The 16,062-nt window shown below is 35.7% G+C and overlaps 1 protein-coding gene across 1 annotated transcript in view; it reads left to right on the forward strand.

The window, feature by feature from the left end:
• LOC142061785 (formin-like) overlaps window positions 1-16,062 on the forward strand; it is a 145,428-nt gene that overhangs the window by 45,372 nt on the left and 83,994 nt on the right. The window contains exons 4-5 of the mRNA XM_075103219.1: window positions 1,884-2,665; window positions 6,773-6,923. Of these exons, the coding sequence (XP_074959320.1) occupies window positions 1,884-2,665; window positions 6,773-6,923 (933 nt within the window). The remainder of the gene's footprint in view (window positions 1-1,883; window positions 2,666-6,772; window positions 6,924-16,062) is intronic.

A 16,062-nucleotide genomic window follows, 5' to 3' on the forward strand; every position in this document is an offset into this window, starting at 1 on the left:
TCTGTAGTTGAAAAGGTTTGTAACATGAACAGAGTAGCTTTCTTGCCCAGTTAAATGTAATAAGCAGCTTTGTTAAATACTGTACTTGTTTTACAGTATGTTTTTAAGGTGACTTCAGATTTACTGCTGGGAAAATCTTTAACGTTCAAAGCAAATTGTTCTATTGGGGAGTTTTTGATGTCCAATAGGGGCAAAATACTATGATAAACAAAACAATTAAATTCCCTAAGGCAAGCTTCCTTCATTACCTCATTTATGGATCGGTATGCCAAGTTTTAAAAGAAAGGTGATTGCTCTGGAGCAGTTCAAATGGCAGAAAATCTTCTGGCAGTTGAACTGAACTAATAATTAAGCTGAGCGACAGCAAACTCCGATAGAGTGACAGTAGGAAAAGAAAAGAAGTCAAGCGAAAATGTTCTATTTATTGTACATATTTCTCCTAGTTTTTTTACAAAACTAATAGAAATTGGGTTGTTTCCAATGCAAATATCTGTTTGATTGTCTCTGCAAGATTTTAAACTTCATCTCCCACCTTTACACTTGCCAGTTAAGAAAAGGAACGTTTTGTATCCAATATTTTCATGTTGTTTACTTTGGACTCTATGTTAACAAATTTATTAGAATGCAAGCTGATCATACTGCGGTAATAAGGAACATCATTTGCATGTCTATTCTAGCTTCTTTGTATGATATAGAATTACAATATATTACACTACAGTATTTGCCTTACTGAGCTACACATGCATGACTTAGATGCATATTAATTAACTATTACCTCTGACCTAGTAGTCAAGTTGGAACGATAAGTAGGGAGTGCTGTGTTGCCACTTCTGACCAGCACTGTGTGGGAATTTTAAAAGTGTAAATTGCTGTGCCTGCAGGAATTTGGGAAAATCACAGCTCGTTAGCTGCTTCTGTTGAAATGCTGGCTTCCCTTTGTACGCGGATCCTGAGTGAACGGTGGAAAATGCTTTCAGGAGTCATTCCCTTGCAAAGAAACAAGAGATCGCCAGTCAGTTGCCTGATATTATCATAGCATAACAGAAAATATCTTGTAGGGACCTAATCATCTGGAATTGCAGTATTGGACTGGATTATTTAAAGGAGATATTTGTGTCAAATGTTTTGTATTTTTCCGATATATGGTAAGAAAAGTGGGATTTTCCCTCCTGCCTTACAAATATTCTTGAAAGGTTGTTATTTCCTTCTACCTCAGTGAAATCCTTTTGGTTCTAAAATTTATTTTCCTGAATTGTAGATTAAAATATATCTGGTAGAAATGAAGTTTTAATCTTATTAGATAAATTTGAAGGAGAATTTATGTGTACCTCTGTGAATTTAATTGATGAGAACACTTTTAATAGAAAGTGATTTATTTATTTAAAGTTTTATCAGGAAGGAATTTCAACTTCTGTTGCGTTTAATCTAATTTTTCCTTCCTAACATATTAACTATATATATATGGCATATTTATGAAATGAGGTGGTCAATAAAATCATGTTATTAAGTACAATGCCGTTGTAAAAAGGTACCTTTTTCCATAATGAGCTATTACTTATTGCATTTAACAATTAAAGACCAGTAGGTCTGCTTGAAGACAAGGTACAAGTTAGAATTTGCTAAATCGATGTTCCGGATATTTACTCAAAATGTTACGTTGAAAAACACACTGCTTACATTTCTTTAAAGATTAGTGATTGTCTAATTATGTAATAGCTTGCAATAAAGCTATTTAGAACTGGGAAAGTGAAGTATTTCTGTCATTACGGTTAGCGTAAAGTAAGAACCTAGTCTAAATGTGGAGATTTTTAATTACTGCAAAATAAACACTCTGAAGAATATCTGCACTAAGGGTGGTTTTTTTTGTTGTTGTCCTTCTGCAGTCTCAGTTTGAACTCAGGGTATTCCATATTCGTGGAGAACATGCTGTATCAACTGCTCAGCTTGAGGAAACCATTGCACATCTGAAGAATGAACTCGATAATAAATTAAACAGAAGAAATGAAAAAGCAAAGGATATTGGTGTTTCTACTGAAGATGATAACCCACCAAAGACATACCGAAATGTATGTATACAGACTGACAGAGAAACTTTCATAAAGCCTAGTGAAGAAGAAAACAGAGCTGTGAAAAATAACCAAATAGTTCCCAAAAAGCTTAATATTTCTTCTTTGTCCCATAGTATTTCTGCCCAAAGTGAAAGTAAGGACAATTACAATGTACAGTCCTCAGACAGTGTCCTACCTTGTCAACAAAAACAAATGCTGCCTCCCCCTCCACCACCACCACCACCACTTCCTCCTCCTCCTCCCCCCCTTCCTGATTCTTCACTGCCAGGTTTAGTTCCTCCACCACCGCCTTTGCCAACGGGGCTGACTTCACTGACGTCTCACTTTGGATCTGGTCCACCACTGCCACCTCCACTTTCTGAAGGCTGTAGGAATTTTCAAGCGCCACCGCCACCACCACCGCTTCCAGGGTTGGGACCTCCTGTTCCTCCACCACTGCCTGGATCTGGGTTACCTCCTCCCCCTCCGCCTCCTGGGCCTGGGTTCTTTTTTAATAGCACTTTATCTTCAAACCAAGGTCCTCGAAAACCTGCCATTGAACCTAGCCGTCCCATGAAGCCTTTGTATTGGACACGGATACAATTACAAGGCAGCAGGTAAAATATACTTCTTTGGACTTAGAGTTGCTATTTATAGGCCGAGATACAAGGGTATGTATACTATTTAAGGCTTAACAGCAAAAAGTTAACAGTCTAGGACTGTATAACAAAATCAGTGTAGAGGCATGGAATTTACATGTTTTAAGAAAAAATTGAATTAGTTCTAGAAGTCTAAAAATAGATAAGAAATTATTTAAAATTATTATGTATAAATTAAAAATATATGCATTATAAATGAAAATTATGTGCATTATTACAAAAAGAAGTTTTGTCTTCTTTTTTTTTCTTTCCCAAAAAGCCAAGCACTCCATGGACAGCTCTAGTGACAGGGTTGTTCCTAGACTTAACACTAAAGAGAAAAAAGGTCGCAAAGAGATTAGAAAGATTTCTTTAATTTTTAATCTTAATTAGAGTTAGATTGAAATGTTGAAGTTACTCAGGTGAGAACTTAGTTTCATTCTTGCTTTCCAGTCACTTGAGGTGGTACCATCTTCACAGCACTATGTTATGTCATCCCCTATGACTCCAGTCCTAGAAACAGTTAAACTGGAACCCAACGTCTGTGTATAATCCTATCAGAGCAGGAAAAGTAAAGCATATGTATAAATATATGCAGCTCAGGACCCTGTAACATGAAGCATCCATTATGGAGGAGTCTCAGTACTGACAGAGACCTCAGAAGTTTAAAAAAAAAATAAAAAAAATTAAAAAAATTACCAATCTTATTGTGATTTAATGCTGGGATAAAATGCTAGATACACTTGAGGGAAGGGATGCCATCCAGAGGAAGCTTGACAGGCATAAGGAGTGGACCAGTGCAAACCTCATGAAGCTCAACAAGGTCCTGCACCCAAGCTGGAACAGTCCCCACTATCCAAACAGACTAGGGGATGAATGGATTGAGAGCAGCCCTGTGGAGAACAACTTGAGGATACTAGTGGATGAAAAATTGGACATGCGCTGGCAATGTGAGCTTGAATCCAGCAATTCAAGGCAGGTGATTTCTCCCCCTCTGCTCTGCTCTCGTGTGACCCACCCTCCCAGAGTCCTGCATCCAGCTCTGGGGTCTTCAGTCCAAGAAAGGCATGGACCTGTTAGAGAGGTTCCAGAGGAGGGCCATGAAAATGGTCAGAGGGCTGGAACACCTCTCTTATGAAGACAGGCTGAGAGAGTTGAGGTTGTTCAGCCTGGAGAAGAGAAGGCTTGGGGGGAACCTAACTCCGGCCTTTCAGTATGTAAAAGGGGCTTATAAGAAAGATGGACAAAGGCTTTTTAACAGGGCCTGTAGTGATAGGACAAGGGACAGTGGTTTTAAACTGAAGAGAGTTTGATTTAGATTGCATTTAAGGAAGAATTTTTTTACAAGGTTGGTGAGACGCTGGAACAGGTCGTCCAGAGAAGCTGTGGATGCCTCGTCGTTGGAAGTGTCCAGGGTCAGGTTGGACGGGGCTCTGAGCAACCTGATCTAGTGAAAGATGTCCCTGCCCATGGCGAGGGGTGGGAATAGATGATCTTTAAAAGTGCCTTCTGACCCAAACCGTTCTATGAAAGTAGTCTAATAGTATGTACTGTTGTAGCAAATCTAAAGATACTATGAAACATTGTTTTATTGATCTGTTTGCAAGGGATCGTTCGGTGAACAGGCATAAATAAACAAGTTTTGAACAGTCGTTTTGAAATGATCCCTGAACTTCTGCTTATGCTATCCATTGATTCAGCTGGCAGGAGAAAAGAAGTGCTCCCATTTACACTTTCTGGGCCAGCCTGCATGCCTTAGTGCCACAGTGATATGTGGTGTCAGTGCTGCTCAGCGGGTCTTTTGGATTTTGGCCAGTTCCAACTTTTCTTCAAGTGTTTATTAATGTAGCATAGAGCTCCGTTAAGATGGTTGGCTCAAAAAGTATTTTTTGGTGATGCGTAGGCAACACAGACTGTTTCTAGTTTAACAAGGAGTTGCCAGAATCATGAAATAAAATTGAGGTCCGGTGTTATGCAAGTAATGAAATGACGTGATTTTTCAGGTCTTAAAATTCAAATCATTATTATTGGTGTTCAAAATTGTTTTAGCATAAGTGCGGTTATAAAGATGCTAAGTTTATTTTAAATGTTTTAATATATTACGTTATATATTGATATATGACATCATCATAACATAGAACAGCGCTATATTATATATATACACACTCTATTACATACTGTATTCTGTATTGTGGCTATATTTTATATTATGATCTATTCTGAATTGTTATATTACAGATTATTACAAACTACCTATTATTACAATAATAAGTCAGTATAAATTATTTAAGTATTACAAATTATTTACTATTATTCTTAATATTCTAAGTTATTTTTAGGATTATATTTAAACACTGTTAAAGTAAATATCTGCATTCAAGTGTATTTAAATGTAAATTTTATTTTAGTTTGCAGCTTTTTGTCTGAATTTATTTGGATGAGAAAGAACCATTATTCTGGTGTAATAAAGCATTGTAAGGTGTCAGTATTTTATATAAAATGTTCGACAGGAACAAACCGTTAATGAAACATTAGTTGTATTCTTTCAGTGATTCAGAATTAAAGGCACTGAAATATTTTGGAGCAGGGGATTTGAGCATTTGGGTTTTACTTTCCCAAAATCGCTAGTGAAAAATTGTTTCGTAGTGAATAAGTAGTCGGTCAATAAATAAACCTTAATGTAATTCTTTCTATTGATTCACTGAAATCAAAATGTTTGTTCTGAAATATTACTGGTCCATCAAGGTTTTGCTGAATGCAAGATAAGGTCGAAGTCCTAGCTTTCTGGTGAACTGCGGGTCACCAGCATTTTCATGGTCTGCACTAGGACTAGAACTTCTTCAAGGGTCTGCTCAGATCAGCAGCCATCCAGGACTCCAAAGTTATTCTTATAGAGCCAGAAAGACTCCTTCCTTCATTCTTCAAGGTGACTGACACTACAGCTAACATCAGAGAGAGTGAAACTGTGGAGCTGTAAGCATGTCCTGTGGCACAGAATGTGCTGCATCAGCAGATGCTAATGGACAAGTTAGGGTTCCTTAAACATTCACGATAGTGAATGTACAGTTGAGAATTAAGTAGAGAAAATCCTAGATTTGAAAAAAAAATATTTGGGTCCCCTTAAATTGGTAGGTATTGCATTTTATTGCACGTTACATCTAATAAAAGCATATTTAATGACATCAGCCATTCATATTTTATAGGGGTGTTCGTCCCTTTTTTTTCCCTAATTGCAAATAATTTCACTGCCTTTTAGTGACATCTGCTGGAAGAAGTAGGCCCACCTTCTACTGAGAGACAAGAAGAGCCCTGAGAAGTTTTGTCCCACATATTTTCCTGAAGCAGTGAAATTTTGAAAGAAAGCGCATTCAGAATTGAAGTGCAGTGTTTGCAGCACTACGTATTTTCCGCAAATCCATATAAAACTAGAAGATTGCATAAACAAGTTCCAAAACTAAATATGGTCTTGGAAGGCAAAAAAAAAAAAAAAAAAAAAAAGAAGGGAAGATAATCCACATTTAAAATTTACAGTTGGTTGAATGGAGCAGAATACTGGTTAGTCTCCCAGAATATAGGCCACATAAATACTTGAGTTTCCCAGATATGCAGTAAGGATAGATATGAGCACAGCACATCTGCAGCTAACATGAGGTGAATCAAGTCCTATACGGATGAGCCAAAATGCTCTCAAAATATGCTTGAATGAAGTTTGTTCACTATTTGTTGATATTTAGTTTCATAGATCTAAATAGATGACCGTGAATTTCTCAAAAAAGCTGTTGAAGTGGCAGAAATCTCTTGATGTGTTTGCACAGGCTGCAGCTGAAGTATTTGGTGGTTGTACAAAAAACTGTACAATCCAAATAATGCATTTTGATAGTCCTGCTAAACTTTTTGCTACAGCCTTCTGCAAGATGTTTTGACTCCATACAGGAGTAAAGATGGAAGGAATGCTGTCTGTATAACAGTAGTGCATGTTGCTTTGAGTTCTAAATCTATTATTGATTTTCATCCTTTATGGTTAGGTCCATTATGGTTTTTCTTAAATGTTTATTGAAAATGTTATTATTACCTTTCCCTTTATAGGAAAACTGCTATGCCAACGTTATGGGAATCACTAGAAGAACCTGATATACTTGATACTACTGAGTTTGAATATTTATTCTCCAAAGACACCACTCAGGAAAAAAGAAAACCATTATCAGAGACTTACGAAAAAAAAACCAAGGCCAAAAAGGTATTTATTGTTTATTTTTATTTGCCTTTTTTTTTGTGTGTGTCACTGTTTAATTTTATATTTTAAGAAAACTCCCCTCTTTTTATTGTTGAACAAACTGATAATATATGGGTTTGTGAATCTCATTTCAAAGCAAAATAGGTGGATTGCTGATTCAACCCCTGCTTGAGAATGAGGGGTTATTATTTACCTTGGAAGATTTCTTGCCTTTGTAAATGTAAGTTCCACATCCCATCGAGGCAGAAAAAATATTGTGTAGGAGAACTGAATGAAAGTTCTAATGCATCTCTAAAAGTGCCAATATTTCAGGTCATGTCTGCCCTTGAACTGATTTATAATTTAAGGCTGACATTAAGTTACTGTAGCAAACCTCTTTTCCACTGAGATTAATTTTAGTGGAAAAATAAAGGATAAAGTAAGATAGGACTGTTAGATGTTTTGCATAAGGAATGCCAAAAAACTTTTGTCTGGTATAGCTAAAGAGCTGTGTCAGGACGGGACAAGACAATCATGTCTTTAATAGCCGAAAATGTACGCTTTAGCTATGTAGTCATTCCTGTAGTGCAGATGTTGTCTGCCTCAGATGTGATCCGTTACAGGGAGAGCTTGTACTTGTCCATTACTATGTGCAGATGGGACAGAGAAATGGCATTGGTACTACTTGCTGCAGGAGAAGTTCTAGGCTGAATAATAATTGAGACTTTTTTCCTAAAACAATGTAGTTATATATTAGAAACCCATTTAAATATATATTCTATCGTAAATCTTTTTGAGTTTACCTGCTTGGAACCACAAGAGGGCACTTTGTATATAAGCTATGCTATCTACCTTTTTCAATTTTATAATATATACAATGTGAAATACACATACGTAGGTACATACTAGTGCAATCAGATCTTTCAAACCATCTTTGATCATAAACTTCCCATAATGTGTCTTAGCACAATAGTTAATAGGAAGTAAGTAAATAAGGCTATAGAATTTGTAGAATTCAAACTCGTGATGCAAAAAGCGAAAAATGAAAAATGGGGCCCGGGTGGGGCCGTGCTAGCATTTGTAAATATACCCTAAAGAAATTATTCACTATTACCATCCAAATGTTAGATTGAAGTTGGACATGAACATCTCTGTGAAAAATATTTTGATGTATATTCCTTGACAAATATTTCAAGTGCCTATGGGATGTAATACTCAGCTGTATCTGTAAATCCCATTAGTTCGCATTTCTGATGCCCTCTTTCTAAAATTATTTTTACATTTCATTTATTTACTTCTTTCAGAAAAAAATTATTTAATGGGAAATACAGGTTTCTAAAGAACTTTGAAGAAGAATGTAACTTTAATGGAGGACTAATATGCACAAATTGTTACCTTTGTATTTCAAAATCTCAGCAATTAAGTGAATGTACCTATCTCTCCTGATACATGACAGAAAACCAGGTAGAAAATTAGGCCTGTATTCTGAAAGATGAAATTGCGTTATTCTCCTTCTTTGCTGCTTTGTAAACTAACTTATTTGTTACAGCAGCACAATTTTGTAATGGTCTCTCTTAACCTTATCCAAAGTCGGACCGGATAATAGTTACTCTATACAATGTAGGAAATAATGATATAATAACAAGTACTATTTCTTGTGAGAAACCAATGTATTTTCTTACAAAGATATCTTCTTTCGTTATGCCACTGTTTGAATTATTCTGTTTTGTTATTTCATGTAAACTTCTTATTTTAAGATTAGGCATATATTTACTGAAATTAATGTAATGAAAAAAGTTCCTTTAAAGTACTGTGTGAAAATACAAAAATAAGAGATAAATTAAGAGTTATACCTATTACTATGTCTTTAGTTTTGTAAAACTCATGGGATTATGATCATGGTGTTACAAACCATGGGAATTGTAGGGCTTTCTGTGAACATTTCCAAAACTCATGGTCAACAGCATGAAAATTTCTGTCATTTCGTCTATTTAAAAAATAAAAATAAATCAGCTTTTAGAATTTAAATGAAATTTGAATTTAATTGAGTATACAAGTGTTTTCTTATTCTATATTCTGTCTTTCCACCTTTCTCTGTTAAATGACTGATAGTAGCAGCTGAATATTTTTACAGGCAGTTGGTACTCTTAGATGGTCCTGTGTTGGTCTCTCTAAAAGCCCAGACGCCTGCACGCTGGCTCCAACAGGTCACTCTTGGTGGGCTGCAGGAGATACAGTAGCAGAGAGGCATTTCGTTTAGCTACAGGAGGGTTCATGAGTAGACAGTAACAGAAAGCTCATGTAGATTAATGTAAAACTACCAGTTCTGCCGGCTTCATTTGTGCTTTCTCATGCTTTTTCTCAGCTCTCAACTTTTCTTGCCTTTTCTCTAACAATTACATCTATCTGCTAGGGTTTTAACAACAATCTTTTGCTTTGCTTCAGTGCAGAAATTTGTGATTGTCTGGTCTTATGAATTCTACAGGTGTCACAGTATATGGAATGGTACAGTCCGGTTAAAGATGTTTTCTACATGTGTTAAGACAGACGTGAATCTTATGAGGTTCATCATCTATTATAATTTTTAGCTGATGCTGTATTGTTCTGTATTTCTTTGTAAATTCCTTTCACATGTTCTATAAAAACGCCTTCCAGAGCAGAATATAGGTATGGCGATAGAATCTGGGGTAGTAGTTTGTGTTTGGAATAGTTAAGCTGTTTTATTTAATAACACATTAGTGCAGACCTAGTCACTGCATTAAATCTCTCCTCTGCGCAAACTTTGTCCTGTTTCATACCATCATATACAACCTAACTTTGGCCTGCTTTTGGTATTTAGAGAAATGACAGACCAATAGGTGGGGCAGGATTGCCTACTAAAACGTGATTACTTAATACTTTTCTCCTTGAATGAGTATTACATCAGTGCCTCACAATCAAGTTCCTTATGCAACTGGAAGTAAGATTCTATCTTTCAAATTAGAGTTGTTTCTTATTTAACTGGATCTTCTTTATAAAACTAAGGAGACTTGAACAATTAGTGTCCTGTTGGATTATGACTTCTTTACCATCTACTTACATTTCTCTTGCAGTTCCAAATAAAATAATAATATTCAGTTTATTTTCAGAATTATTTTTTTTGCGAAACCAGTCAGATTAATCCGTAAGTCTGTGAAATGAATGCTTCTTTGGAAAGCGTCACATTAAGCCTGTAGCAATGTAGAATTTCACTTTGTTCTATTCTTACCCATTTGTCCACACAGTAGGCACCTTATGGAACACAGATTAAAATATTCACCATATGTTGTGCTTTTGTTGCTTACAGTTGATAGACATCCACCATTTTCAGCCAGAAATATCTAAATCTTGTCCTATGGAAATGGAATGGGCAGTTTCTTTTCCCTCGGCATTCCATCCATGCCATCTCCGTTCCATTTGGCTATTTATGTTCACAAGGGAAACTTTAGAGTATATATTTATATTCATATGTATGTTTATATAGATAATGTACTTACAATATCATATGTAATTTATAAAATAAATATTTATAATATAGAATATATTTCTACTCAGTGTCAATATAGGAGAACACACTGAGGATTCTGTGGCCATCTATGCTGGGTCTGGTTACCTCAGTATTTTCACTTATGACCAGGATAACAGAATATTAGCTCTGCAGCCACCACCTAATTGCGAGAGGCTTCAAATGTACTAGAGTAGACTCTTCAGAAAGCTTTCACGTATCAGAGATATGGTCTGAAAGGTAAGGATAAGCTAATACAGTTAACCACAAGGTTAATGCAGTCGAGGATATTCAGCTATCTAAAAACAAAACGGGGTACAACTGGCTAACTGACTAGGTAACAGTTTAGCAGAAAGGATCTTGGGATTGTAATGGCTCACAAGAGGAACATGAATTGTCAAATCATGGTACTACTGAAAAGGGAAAACAAAACTCCGATAGATCAATAGAAATGTTGCTTGCATGACAATCTACTCAGCCATGTCTCAGTTAAGAACTCATCTAGACTGGGGCGCTACAGCCCTTCGTTAAAAATGTTTGCTAATTGTAAGGAGCCAAGAAGAGTGAGAATGATGAAAAGTGTAAGAGTGGTCTCTGAGAAAAGAACTGTTATGATTGTTTAATCGAGAAAAGAGAAGGTTGTTTGGGACACAGTAAGTTTCATCAAGTGCCTGCAGCTGCTACAAAGAAAAATTATGAAAAGCTTTATAAGGGTAAGGATACTAAAGGAATGCAGAACAATTTCTTGGGCAGGGAAATTGTGTTTCTGTGTTGAGGGATCTTAAAGAAAATTTATTTCGAATGATACACATATACTTGATACTGTCTTGAAATGCAGAAATGCTTTGGATGACATTTGGAGTGCCTTTCCAACATCATGATTCTGTTACTCAGTGAAAGGGCATAAAGTCCATTTTCTGTCGCTTGTCCTATGGATGGAAACAGTTGGCTCTCCTTTTTTCCAGAGTGGATGCACTTTCATGATTTCCAAATTTGTGGCTTTCACGCCTGCCAGAAAATGGCTTATTAGTTGAGTTACACTAGATTCTAGAGGCTGTCATCCTGACATGAGGATGAAATTATATAGAATTTGAAATGCAGTTATTAAAGAATAAGGTATTCTAGCAAGTGTGCGACGAAAAAAGGAAGGGAAGTTAAAAAGGGAAGTTAAGAACCCTCCAGCAGCAATGGTAATATAACTTCCTAAAGGACTGCATAGAGGGCGATTTTATTTATTTTTAGGCATATATTAACTTATTTTGGGAAAAGATAGTACATTCATTTGATTCGCATACAATGTAAAAATAATAGAGTTTAAATGAAGGTCAGGTGTACATTTTTGGTACACATATATTCTTGAAGTTTGTTATGGCAATGCTTATCTGGTCTTAGAAGCTCTGCAAAGTGTGTGGCTGCTCATGCTTCTTCGATAATGCACTCCTTTAGAAAATTTAGCAGTTTTAGATGAATCTCCAACTCTACATCCTCTGAAGTATTTCAGGAAACTCTTATTTTTGTGCATTTATCTGCTCTGCATATATGCGATCTTGCAAAAAAAAAAAGAGTTCTACAGTATTGTGTAGATAATGATCAAAATGAATATGATAATTTTTTAGGTATTATGTCTTGAGTAGAATTTGCCTTTTCTGGATGGGGAGAATTTACTGTCTAGATGAATATATTAGTTCTATCCCAATATTACAGCAAAATAGTGTGCAATATATTTAAGAATTAATAAACGTAATTCATCTAAGAATGCTTTTGAAGTGTAAGACTAAAGGCATTGTAATCCTATACAAGGCAATACAATGCAGTGATTTTTTGGATGTGATATCTGTGACATGGAAAAGAGACTATTGCGTGCATCCTGATTTTCCCAGAGACTCTAGATGGATAAATAATGTGTAGAAAGAGTGGGATTTATTTCCTATGATACTTCTGAAATGGTTGAATTTGCAGCAGGCAAAATTTAAGTTACTGGACAAAAATAAAGAAGTTCATTAGCACCTGGATGTGATTCAAATAAATTTCTCCCTGGGTTTGGCTAATTCAATTAGCTTAATCTAAATACGTAGGTTACTGGTGTGATGCAGCTTGGCAATATCCATTGGATCTATAAGTGTTTACGCCCGGTAAGGTGTTGTGGTCTTTAGTTAAGCTTTTTCAAACGCATGTAGTTGGTCCCAGTTTCAAAATTACTTAGAAGTTACAGCTTCTTGGAAATCAAGAGGTAAAAGGGCTAGATCCACCAGCCTATTTTAGTACATAACTTCAATTTAGGTATTGATTCTGTTGGACATTTAGGCTTTAAATGCCTTTTGAATATGACTCCTATTTTTAATAAAGTATCGCTGACATACTTGGAAAAGTGCAGTTCGTAATGTAGAATGTTTTCATAATAACTTCTTATTTTGTTATGTTTAGATTTCAGTTGTAGTATTCCGGACACATGATTTCCAGAATCATTTTATTTTGTTATCTACTAACACTCGCATTAAAGCATTTGTCTTGGAATGTTTGGTTTATTAAAAAAAACCAAACATATTGTAAGTTATATTTGTGAAGTTGTAAATGGACTTCAACTCTAAAGTTTTATGTACCAAAAATGTTCAACTGTAAGCAGATTCGGTGCAGTACCATTAAGGCCCGTAGCCACTTCTGAACACAATGAAAACTGAAAAAAATTAACATATTAAAACTCTAACGTATTTTTCTGAAAAACAAACAAACCCACCTTTGGATGTTTTTGAAAGAGCTCAGCTTTCAATAGATTTTAATATAATTTGAAGGATCTACCATCTTCCCCAGATCCTGAAAGTCTTCTGTAGGTGTGTTCATATCAGATGAAGGACTGAAGTTTTACATGCAAACAATTTACTTTCATTCATACTAAACCGTTAACATTTCTTGTCTGTAAGTTCTGGTACATATCAAAGCACGTTTTAAAGTTGATAGGCACATGTAACAGGAAAGGTTCTCCCTTTCCTGTTAAATTTGCAGAATCAAAATCTGTTCTTGTAGTACCAAATAGAAGAAAGGCAGCAGTAGGACATATATTTTGGAATGAAATAAAACCCATGATTCATTATATCTTAAGCTATGATAACCATGTAAGCCTGAAAAAGAGGTAATTTAGAAAAGAACATTCCTTGGCTGTGATTTATTCCATGTGCATTTTGTAGCTCCATTGCTGGACTTCAACATATTTTGAAGTTTTTCTAATATATCTGAGCACTTGTTAGTAACTTATCCTCAAAAGCTCAAGTATTTTCTATACTTTTTCCAAGAAACAGGATAGTTGGATATTTGTGATGCCACTCTGCCTTCATCTTTCAAAAAAAAAATGAATAAATGTCAAGTAATTTGTGTCAGGTGTATGCTCCAAATGAAAGTCCATCAATCATTTTTGGCCCTTTAGTGCAATGATTATCATTTCAAAGCCGCAGGAGGACATTAAAGATAATGGCTTTTCTGTTGTCTATTATCTCTAACAGACTTCACATAATTATTAACATGTGTTCTCATTTAAGAAGAGTGTCAATATTTTGAGTGAATTGCATTTTTTTAACTGAAAGGGATATGTCTGTCAGCAAGTTTTTTGTCCATCTAACTAAATGAGCAATTACAATTAATGAATTTTGTGTTTCCGCAAGAAAAGCAGATATTGCAGAAAAAGTTGGAAGCTTTGCAGGGTTGAAACACAATGACTGTCCTCAGCTGTCTGCATAAGATAATAAACTGTTCAAACTTGAGTGGAAGCAGTAAAAAGCTAGTGCATGCTCGTCAGAGGCACTCTCACTTTCTTATTTTTTTGTGCTGTACTGAGAAGAATGAATACGGCATTTCCTTGTTTACCACAAAGCTCTGCCGTCGTGTAGGACATGGAAAGTATCCATAGAGGGTAAATATCTATCTTGTGGCTTTGTCTTGTTTTTACAGTTTTGATAGGAATAGAGTTATCGAAATAAGTTTCTTACTAGCTCATTTCTTACCCTGAGAAATTCCCATTTGCTTGTCCTTTAGTAAAAGGCTAAAAATAGTGGGGTTTTTTAATCCAATAGAGTTACAAGTCTCCTAGAATATTTTAAAAATATTTTAAAAATATAAAGGTATGGCTCATCCATGTTAAATAAAAAATAGATAAACTTGGCTCTCCTTTGAGTAGGAATAGAAGAGATAATGTCTAGTGTTAAGCTTCTGAAATTTCATTGGTAACTCTTGGGGTGTTTATGTAGAATGGCTTGAGGGGCATGCATACTTGCTTTTCGTGCAGGATATTCTTCCTCTGTTTGAACAGGGTTTCAGCAGACTACTTATGGGTCCAGGCTGTTGACTTCACCGTAAAAGTTAATGAGTGGGAATGGAGGGAAACACTCTGATCTGCAGGACAGTTTTTTAGCTTATGGTTTCTCTCAATAAATTTAAATATTATGGAAAGAACCCATGCACCAGCAGGAGGAGGGTTTTAGCTTTTAATCACTTAAGTAAACTGAATCTGTTCAGATTTCAGCACCAGTAAGTGTCCTGGACAGAACATAGAGATTACGGTTAGGCAAAACTGTGAAGTCTGTCATGTAGTATTTAATGAAATACATTTCTGGCTACATTAGAGAGACACCTTTTAATGGGAATGACAGACTAATTTATGAATGTATTCGAGCTTCGTTATGTCTCTGCTTTTACATTAGATGATAAATATTTGAAAGATGTAGAAGGGGCGCTTGCGTACAGCAAATCAACTAGCTTAATGACATTAAAAATTAGGGAACACAACAATACTGTTCCAGATCAGCGAATTAAAGTAATTAGCACCAGCAGTCACAGTTTTGTCACTGAGCCAGGAGATGCTGCATCCGTTACGATACACTTGTGGTCTGGAGGAGCAGCAGGCAGCTGGCAAACCCTGCCAGCTGGCACAGCAGCATCAGCTGGTGTCAGTTGGATTTTAGCTGCTTACCTGTCACTGCCAGCTACAGGCAAGTCCCAATATGCTGAGAGGTGATCAGTGATTTGTCTTTTAAAAGCGCAGACTAAATAGTTCAATGCAGTCTTTACAAACTCATTTTATTTGCCTTATGGTTTTTATGACCTGGAAAAGTGCTGATCTTTTTGTGTCTCCTTTCCATTTGGAATTCATACACATATTTAATTCCCTGTCAGTGACTTCCCAGAATAAACATGATTTGGGGCAAAATGAGTATCTCTGAAAAGATGTTCTCTGTTTTACTACTGTTTATATATTTTTGTTGCAAAATCTTTCAAGTTACACATTGGTTCTAAAAATCTGACAAAAGTCTTTTGTAATACTCAGCATTACAACTGTGTTTTTAGAGTAGTTTTCTGCCTGATTTAAGCTATTCTGTTCTCTTGTTGCTCCATTTTTGCTCTCTAATGAATAAAATATTAGCCCTCAGTTACAGATTTCAGTTGGTTGAAGCTATTTCAGGTAGTCTGAGTCTAGTTTGATGCCTGGTAATTGTGACCATGTGTACATTTCTCTCTAATGCATGTGAACATACAGTTAGTTGGCCGTTTTAAAACGTGATTCTCCGTTTTAGCTTTTTAAATTATAAAGTGTCGTCTTTAAATTTTTTTTCACTAATCTTTTAAGGAGGAAGTCTTGCTTAGCAATGTGAGCTC

This window comes from Phalacrocorax aristotelis, chromosome 9 (genome assembly GCF_949628215.1).
Source record: "Phalacrocorax aristotelis chromosome 9, bGulAri2.1, whole genome shotgun sequence".
Taxonomy (NCBI): Eukaryota; Metazoa; Chordata; class Aves; order Suliformes; family Phalacrocoracidae; genus Phalacrocorax; species Phalacrocorax aristotelis.